Consider the following 9,918-nt stretch of genomic DNA (forward strand, 5'->3'; position numbering starts at 1 on the left):
TTGGGCAATCCTACTTCCGTAGCGATACTGCCTCGGAAACCCAAGGAGGGGTCGCTATGAGTCGGGGCCGACTCGACGGCAAACAACAACAACAACAACAACAATGTGGTATCATGATACTAACATAATATCATGTGATATAAGAACCAAAACCTAAATCCGGAGCCGTGGAGTCGATTCCAACTCATGGCGACCCTTGTGCTACGGAGAGTAACCACTCCCTAGGGTTCCTTCGGCTGTGATCTTTACAGCAGCAGGTTGATAGGCCTTTCTGGTGGTGCTTTTGGGTGGGACTGACCCCCAACCATTAGGTTAGTAGTCAGGCATCACCAGGGACCATTGATGTGATCAGAACACCTCACCCAGTGCCTGACACATAGTAGGTATGCAACAGATGCCGACAGCATGTATGTGCTTTGACTTGGCCCCTGGTTGAAGGGCTGACGGATGGCATGTGGGGAAACAGGGAAGGATGAAGTCTTGGAGGACTGGGTCATGGGGAAGGAGGTCCCTGGGGGGAGGTCCATTGTGGGGGTAATCTAAGTAGACAGGTGGAGAGGAGGTGGGGCCTTCCCTATATGCAAACTCAGAGATGGGACGGAATGGGGCATATTCACAGTAGGGATTGTGAGCGTGGCATTTGGAGGACACTGGGAGGGAAGAAGTAGGGGAGAGGCAGGTGGGCTCAAGACAGGGGAAGACCCTGCAGGCCAGGGCGCGAGGCTGGGGCATTATCCACAGAGTGAGGCAGTGGATGAGGGGCTGTCAGGAGATTGTACCCGGGGAGAGATGGTGGGGTCCAGGTGAGTTGAGCGCCCCCTACCGGTCACTATGATAAAAACAGCAATGGAGGAATCTGGAATTGTGGATCCCAGTGGCAGCAGGCTAGGCAGCCAGCTAGGTGAAGGGAGCCGTTGTGGGGATGAATTTCATCCCTTCACAATTAGAGGCTGGGGTAGTGGTGGTGGTGCAGGGCTTCTGATGGGAGTGAGTGCTGAGAGCCTGTCCAGCCGAGGTCCAGGCTGGCCTAACTGGAGGGGCAGAAGGAGGCCACCAGTGTCTGGGGTCTGCAGAGGGTTCACACGACTGTGAGACTGAAAGGAGGTTCGTAGATAGGCCAAGCCCTGCTCCCCATTTTACGGTGGAGCGTCAGGGACTGGAGCAGCAGCTGGCCGAAGCCGCACCCCAGGACCTTACAAAATGATCTAGAACCTTCTGCCACAGTCTCCCCATCCTGCCGCTCCTGAAATGGAAGTGCCCCTCACCCATGAAAGTGCTTCCCCAAAGGGTGTGGGGGGTCCCAGGAAGCCCAGTCACTCAATGGAGGAGCCTGGGGCCACAGAGAAGGTCCTGGAATCGCTGCTGGCCCCATCCCAGGCAGCCTCTGCCCAGCTGTCCTTGAGTTCAGTTCCCTGCGTTTGGATTAGTCCATTCAGCAAATACTCGCTGAGTCTCTGGGGTGTGCTAAGACTGTGGGGTGTCCGGCTGCCCCCCCAGAAGGGCTTACAGTGCAGTGCTAATACAGAGAAGACTAGGGGCTGCAGGCATGGTACAGAGAAGCCACCAGGGTCCCAGGGGAGGAGACTGCTCCAGCTGAGGGCCATCACAGAGGGCCTTTTGGTGGAGGATGAATGGACTGGCACTCGGTGATTGGAATCGGGGTTTGCGGAGAAGCAGGGACAAGCCTAAGCGGTAGAGGGCCCAATAGATTTTTGTTAATAACAATGGCAGCCAGCTGCCGGCTGTGGAGAAGCAACAGGGTTCCAAGCGTCGTGCATCCTTTCACTCCCGTAAGGGGGACCATTACCCTGTTGCACAGTTCAGACAATAGAGCAGCTGGGGTGATAAGGAAGGAGAGTGGGTCAGGCCCTGTTGGGCCTTGAATGCCAGGACCAGGCATAGAATTGGGACCCTCTGGTGGCGTAGTGCCTAAGGCATTTGACTGCTAACCAGAAGGCTGGTGGTTCAAACCCACCAGCCACTCCTCGGAAAGAAGATTGGGCAATCTACTTCTGTAGTGATACCACCTCGGAAACCCAAGGAGGGGTAGCTGTGAGTTGAGTCGACTCGACAGCAGTGAGTTTGGTTTTGGTTCTGGGCCTGGATAACAAGCCCTGGCCTAGAAGTCAGGAGGCCTGGGGCTGAGCACACTCTGCCCTTCACCCACCAGCAGCCTGCACACGGCCTTTTCCCTCTCCAGCCTCAGTTTCCTCATCTGTGCGTGTAGTAAGGAGGGTGGGGTGTCTGAACCCTTCCAGGAGATTGCTGACAAGAGCCCTGGACAATTTCCATGCAGACCAAGGATTCGGACAGAGCTGGCTGCTTCACTGTGCACTCACCAGGTGGAGTCTGACTGTGTGCACCTGGGTCAAGTCTGACTGTGTACTCACTGGGTAAAGCCTGACTGTGCGCTCACCAAAGGATGTCTGACTGTGCACTGCCAGGGGATATCTGACTGTATCCTCACTGAGTGAAGCCTGACTGGGCACTCCCCAGGGGATGTCTGTATGTTCACTGGATGAACTGTGTGCTCACTGGGGGAAGCCTGCCTCTGCAGTCACCAGGGGATGTCTGACTGTATGGTCACTGGGTGAAGCCTGACTGTGCTTCCCAGGGGATGTCCGTCTGTATGCTCACTGGTGAAGCCTGACTGTGTGCTTACCGGGTGAAGCCTGCCTCTACAGTCACCAGGGGATGTCTGACTGTGTACTCACTGGCACATTTCAGCGTGGAGCAGCTCGGGTCACAGGGTGGTGAAGGGATTGGTCACTAACTCAGTGCTTCCTTGGAGGAAGCTGGCCTGGGGTTTGTCCCACAGACCAAGAAAGCCAGGCAAAAGCGGTGACCCCCCACACCTGAAGCAGGTCCCCACACCAAGATGGGACCAGATGCCCAGTGAAGCCCCTCCCTAGCTGCTCCCTCAGCCCCAGGGCTCTGCCCCGCAGCCCCCAGACAAGTTACCCATCTGCCTGGAAACCCTGGTAGCCAGTCAGCAGAGCTGCGGTTGCTCTTCCACGTACACTGTGGGTTTGTGGGTGATGGGAGCTGGAGGAATGGGCCCTCCCCAGGCATGACCTCCAACCCCTCATGTCTCCACAGAGACTTATTGCCCTTCACGCTGAGGCTACCCCCGGCCATCCTCGAGGCTCAAACCTTCACAGACCTGGAGACCATCTCCAACCTGGGCCTGGGTAAGTCGGCTTCGCAGGCCAGGGAGGGCCGGGCTGCCCCGGGGACCACCTGTGCACAGGAACAGCCCCTTGGGCTGGGACCAGGCTGGACCCTGAGTCCAGCTCCCGTGGACCACCCACACCCCTGCCCCAGGCTGCCAAGCCACCGACCAGGAACATACTCCTGGTTTCCCAAGGGGCACCTTTCAGCAGCTGCCGGGGCTCTGATGCACAGCTGTGTTTGGTCTAAGGGTGCCAGGGAACTGGTCAGGGCCTGCCCGAGCTTGGTCTCTGGAGGAATCTAACACCAAGGTCCCTGCGAGTGGGGGCCAGAGAGTTAGTGCCTTAGTCTCCCAGGGCTTCTGTAGCACAAATACCACATGTGGGGGACTTTGAGGAACAGAAATTTATTTTCTCATAGTTCAGGAGGCTAGAAGTCAGAATTCAGGGCGTGGCTTGCTGGGCAGGGCCTTTTTTGCCTGCCTTGGCTTCTCGGCTTCTTGCAGCCGGCCATCCTGGGCGTCCCTGGGCACGTAGATGCCTCTGCCGTGTATCTGTCCTCACATGGCGTCTTCCCTCTGAGTGCGTCTCTGCATTTATGGTTCAGAAGTGATGAGGTTCAGAACCTGCCCAACCCTGGTATGGCCTCATTAACAAAACAGGGCCACATTCACAGCTACAGGGGCCAGGATTCAGGACATATTTGGAGGGACACGTGGAAGCCACAGCAGTTGGGGACACAGTAGGCACCAGAGGCGTGGCCCTAGCCCCACCCTTGTCAGGACGGGATGGTGAACTGGCATGTGCCCCTGCCACCCTGCTGACCCTAAGCACAGCCTTACGCTCCCACCGGCTCCCTGGATCTTTGGATGAAAAAGGCAGAAGAAAGGAGGCAGGTGGGGACCGGAGCATTTCTGACCCATCTCTGTCACGTAATAGTAAGAACAGCTCATGGCTACTGAGCTCGTCCCGTGTGTTGGTCTCCGTGAAGGGGCATGAACTCAGCCAGCACTGACCCGAGCCTGGGCCTGGTCACGCTGGCCCGTGGGGTGCCCGCTCACCACCTCTGTAGCTGCTCAGAAGCAGGTCAGCTGTCTGTCAGCTTGTGTCAGGAGAAGGGAACTTCTTACGGGGGAATGGAGAGGAAACACATTTTGGGAGCTGCTTGTGGAGCTCCCCACAAGCCACCAGGTCACATTCATGAACACAGCAGTTAATCAGCAGCCTTTATTAAGAGCAAATAGTGCATGGGGCCTGTGCTACCTTGCTGAGCACAGGGCTGGGAACACAGGAGTGCCCTGCTGCCAGCATGGACTGAAGAGAACTGATGACTGAGACAGAGACAGTACTGGAGACCGTGCCCCTCGGCTCCCAGGCCAGGCTCTGTCTGCCACTCAGAGGGACCCCTGGATGGCAATGCAAGAGATGCCCAAGGCAGGCCATGGTCAAGGGGCCAGGACAGAGTTCAGGCCCTTGGATGTCAACGTTTAACAAGCACATTCAAACGCTCTGGCTTCTGTTGGCTCATCGAATGTTCAGCATCCCTACAGAGGAGGTCCCACACCTGCAAGAGCTAGAACTCGACAGGACTGCCTAGTTGTTCCAGGTCTCACACATTTTCTGCCTTTGTCAGGGTGCAGCCTTACCGCTTTTCTGTTGCTCGTTTTAGTGGAAAATACTTGAGTACTCCTTCTCTGACAGGTTTCTGCCTGACACAGGTTTTACCGGCAGACCTTGGAAATATTGCAGGTTCCATTCCAGACCGCCGCAATAAAGCAAATGTTGCAATAAAGCAACCCACACGAATTTTTTGGTTTCTCAGTGCACATGAAAGTTCTGTGTACACTGTGCTAGCCTGTGAAGTGTGCAATAGCATTATGAACAAGTTTGAAATGCTGTGAGAATGACCAGAGTGTGACACAGAGACACAGTTGAGCACATGACAATAGCCTTGGTCACCACAAACCTTCAACTGATAAAAAATACAGTGTCCACAAAATGCAGTGAAACGTAGGACAATAAAACATCCTGTCCCATGTGATTATAGGAGCCCTGGTGCAGTGGTTAAGTGCTCAGCTGCTAACTGAAATGTTGGCAGTTCAAACCCACCAGGCGCTCTGTGGGAGAAAGACGAGGCAGTCTGCTTCTATAAAGATTACAGCCTTGGAAACCCTATGGGGCTGTTCCACTCTGTCCTGTAGGGGCTATGAGTCAGAATCAACTCGTTGGTAATGGGGTTTTATTATTCTCTCATTGTAATGGCTGAGGAAACTGAGGCACAGAGAGGTAGTGCCCCGTGTCCAGCGTCACACAGCACCTGGCAGAGCTGGGATTGCAACATGCAGTGTAGCTCCAGCACCAGCTGCTCTCTCATGCTGCCCCCTAACTCTTTTTTAGCCTCTTGTAGGTCTGGTTTACCTGGTGTATGAGCTTGAGTGCAAGTTTTCAGTTGGCACTGGGGATAAACACTGAATTTAACCCCCATACATTTTAGTTGTTAGGCTCTTACCCTCCAACAGGCTTGGACATGGGGCAGGAGATGGTTTTGTGACACACATCCAAATGACATGCCGTTGTGGTCTAAATCATCATGAATGACACTTTCATTGTGAGCACTTGACCTTGCCTCTTGTAGCCCCGTGTCTTTATTGTAACGATGAGAAAACAAGTCTTAGCACAGCTGAGCAACTTGCCCACTGCACCCAGTGGACACACAGCAGAGCTGGGATTGGCTGGCCCAGGCACACCCTCTCCACTACTCCTTGCTGGGTCTTCTCTGTTGTCTTTACAACAAGCAATTCGTAGCCAATTTCAAGGCCAAGTTGGAGGACAAATGAGCTGTATTTCCTTGGGGAGGCAGGCAGCCTCGGTCTGGGGCTACCGGTTTGCTGCCCCTGCCCTGGCCCACTGTGGGGCTCAGGCAGGCATCCTGGAGACTGCGGCCCTGGGGCTCCCTGCAGGCCCCTCTCACCTGCAAGCACATGGCTGCCCCTAAAGCTTGGGAACACACTGATCTTGAGCTAAACTGCTTCTCTTGGGAGAGCCACATTGCTTTCTGGAATAGGTGCCCCCTGCCATCCTGGGATGAGGAGGTGGGGAGGGAAGGGACCGTCAGGGCAGCCCACAGCGGTTCAGATTCTGTGTGCCAGCCCTTGCTTCCTTGAGAGCAGACTGTAAGTGAATGCCAACTATGTTGCAGCTTAGGAAACCCGGTAGTTCTGGTCAGACCTGCAGTTCCCAAATGCCAAAAGATGTAAGCAGGAAGTTGTCCTCAGAACTTCCCAGAATAATTCCTCTTTGGAGCCAAGGATAACTTAACTTCTCAGTCCTGCCCCACAGTGGATGGAGACTCAGAGCTGAGAGCCCAGCCTGCCAGGGGCCAGAGTGAGCAGAGGCCTGGGCCCTGGGGTGTGAGGCCTAGACCTCCCCAGCCCTCTGTGCAGGAGTGAGAATATCCAGAGACCAGCATTCACCTTGGGCCCTGGCGCACCAGGCATCCTGCCTAGCAGGTCATGCATCTAGGCAAGGCCTTGTGACAGAAGGGAAGTTCTCTCCAACTGCCATTGATAAGAGGGGATTTAGTGAAAGGATGTGGGAACCACTGAGAAACAAAGACAGAAAGTCAGCCAGGCTTTGAGGGGAAACAGAGGCTGCTCCTTCTGTATACACCAGCTCTCTTCTCTCCCCCAGGCCAGCCTCCTTGATTACTGGGGTCCCTGCTCCCCCATTCCTTAGGCTGGCCAGACTTGGCCTCCAGTCCCCATCACCACCTGATCATGGCTCTTCATTCAGATTCTCCAGGGAGCACGAGAATGATCATGACAAGCCTGGCGACCAGGACCCCTCGAGCCAGTGTTACCCTGGTAAAGCCACAAGGACCAAAACCAAAAACCCAAACTCATTGCCATCGAGTCAGATCTGACTCATAGCAACCCCTCCTTGGGTTTCCAAGGCGGTATCACTACAGAAATAGATTGCCCAACCTTCCTTCCAAGGAGTGGTCAGTGGGTTTGAACCGCCAGCCTTTTGGATAGTAGTCAGGTGCCTTAGGCACTATGCCACCAGAGCTCCTAGCCAGAAGGACAGTGGGAGGCAGATTCATTGACATCTTCATCATATGCGTTCTCACATTTCATTCACACACAAAGAGGCCATTTTACAGATGGGGAAATGGAAACTCAGAGAGACTCAAGGGCTTAAACAACCCAGTGCCTTCAAGTGGATTCCAACTCATAGCACCCCTGGAGGACAGAGTGCACTGCCCCAGAGGGTTTCCAAGGCTGTCAGTCTTTACATAAGCAGACTGCCTCATCTTTTTCTCTTGGAGTATCAGGTGGGTTCAAACTGCTGGCCTTTTGGTTAGTAGTGAGTGCCTTCACCAGAGCTCCTTACTAAAGGGCATATTCAGCAGTAAAGATAGGACGTGCTGATGCATGCTACGACATGATGCTGAGTGAGAGAAGCCACAAGGGCCACATACCGTGTGATTTCATTTCTGTAAAATACCCAGAGCAGGTGAGTCTGTTGATGCAGAAGGTAGATCCGTGGTTGCCAGGGCTAAGGAAATTGAGGAGAGTGGAGTGGCTGCTGATGGGTGTGGCATTTCTTCTTGGGGTGAAGAAGATGTTTACAGTTGATTGTGGTAGTGATAACACAATGCTGTGGCTATGCTCAAACCATTGAACTGTGTTCTCTAAGTGGATAGATGATGTGGTATGTCGGTTACCTCAATTGAGCTGTGACACAGAGACAGAGACCAAGAGACACTGTCAGGCTTCCTCCACTAGGGGCGAGGCAGAAGCTGGAGTCACACTTGGGCGTTCTGAGCTTGAACTCGGTGCTTTTTTGTCTACACCACACTGCCATCTGGGTAATCTACTTCCATAGTGATATTACCTTGGAAACCCAAGGAGGGGTCGCTATGAGTCAGGTGTAACTCAATGGCACATAACAACAACAACAACAACACACTGCCATCTGATCCTCAGCCAGCCCCGCTCACAGCCTCTCACTGTCACACTTGCCTTGCCTCGCATGGAAGACAATGTGGCGCCCTTTCACAAAGTGGCCTGGGTCTAGTACTGTGGGTGAGGGGGCAGTGAGGCCGCACCCCTGTGTCATGCTGGTTATATCTGCATCTCTTTTATTACCTGCTTTCCCATCGTGAAAGTCAACTCTTTTGTGTTTAACTGACTAAACCAGAAGACGATGAAGGTGGAACCATAATGCCATCATTGCTACAAATCTTGTGTGTATTCCCTCTTAGTCATCTTTTTTCTTCTTTAATATCAAGGAACTCTGGTGGCACAGTGCCTGAGGCATTTGACTGCTAACTAGAAGATTGACGGCTCAAACCCACCAGCCACTACATACACCAAGACGTACAGTTATACAGATTGCATTTCTGTTTGTTTGTTTGAACATATTTGGAGTTCTGTCCTAAAGGCCAGAGTCAAGGCCTGCCTAGCTCAGGGTGAAGGTCTCCCGGGTCTCAGGCCACACGTACTGGGTTTATGAGGCATGAGTGTTCCCTGGCATCAGTGTCAGCACTTCCATTTCTCTAGAGTTCTAGTCATTTCTCAGACAGTTTGGAGAACGTAAGAAATATCCAAACAGTTGCACAAGGGGTGCTGCTCAGAGAGGGATGGTGCAGTGGGGCAGGCTGCTGGCTCGAAGGCCCAGCACCGTGTGATGCCCTGGCCGTGTCCGTTCATGAGCTGATGTGAGAACATCCCAGTGGGCCGTCTGAGGTGGAGTCTTGGACTTCAAGAGCTTATCGGTTAACTGGGGCAACAAAACTAACATGAGGTAGTTCAGCGCTAAGCTAGATGCAAAAGATTCTTAGCGCAAAAGGAATTTAGAGAAGGTAGTGCTAGGTGCGGGGACACTGGCAGCAGTTCTCAAGTGTTTTTCAGTGTTTCATGTTTCAATGTTGGAAGCTACCTTCTGTAGCTTTTCCAACTTTGGGTGTGACTTGCTTTGCCCTTCAGACTGTCTGCTGAGAATTTTCCTAAGTTACTGAAAAAGTAATTCAACTAGAGTTTGAATGTCCAACAAGCCATCTTTGGGGGCCGCAAAAAATTAATTGTTCACTGAACTCCTTGGATTTTGGAGCTGTCTCCATGCCTTCTGTAGCATTTTGCTGCGTTACTGCTTCTCATGCCTGTCCTGTCACTAACCCAGGACGCCCCAGTGGGGAGAGCCTTGGCTACCTTTGTCCTCAGGGCCAGCACCTGGCACGGCCCCAGCCAGCAAAGGATTGTAGGGAGGGCCATCTGGCAAGAGGCGCCCACTGCAGATGTTCAGGGCCACAGGCCAGCAAAATGGCTGCCTAAGGTGAAGAAGCGAGAATGGCCAGACGTTGTCTGACATACTTTGGTCATATTGTCAGAAGGGCCCATTCCCTGGAAAAGGATATTATGCTTGGTAAAGTGGAGGGTCAGCGAAAAAGGGGAAGGTTATTGTGTTAGACTGTGTTCTCTAGAGAAGCAAAACCAGTAAAGCTTATATAGAGAGAGAAAGAGAAATTTATCTTAGGAAGATGGCTCACACACTTATAGAAGCTGGCAAGTCCCAAGCTCTTGGATCAAACGTCAAGCTGGAGGCTTTTTCCGACTCACGCTCCTATAGGGACTGAGGAGCTCAAGGTTGGCAGGCAGTATACTGGCTGTTGACTCCAACGAATGACGAATCCAAGATCTCCAGGCCGAATGGTGGGTTGTTCGCTCACGGACAGTTGTAGGCAGCA

At 53.2% G+C, this 9,918-nt stretch overlaps 1 protein-coding gene across 1 annotated transcript in view; it reads left to right on the forward strand.

The window, feature by feature from the left end:
• RIN3 (Ras and Rab interactor 3) overlaps positions 1-9,918 on the forward strand; it is a 107,813-nt gene that overhangs the window by 51,636 nt on the left and 46,259 nt on the right. The window contains exon 4 of the mRNA XM_007944538.2: positions 3,100-3,191. Within this exon, the coding sequence (XP_007942729.2) occupies positions 3,100-3,191 (92 nt within the window). The remainder of the gene's footprint in view (positions 1-3,099; positions 3,192-9,918) is intronic.

This window comes from Orycteropus afer, unplaced genomic scaffold, assembly GCF_000298275.1.
Source record: "Orycteropus afer afer isolate SDZICR_OR568_19922 unplaced genomic scaffold, OryAfe1.0 scaffold00127, whole genome shotgun sequence".
Taxonomy (NCBI): Eukaryota; Metazoa; Chordata; class Mammalia; order Tubulidentata; family Orycteropodidae; genus Orycteropus; species Orycteropus afer.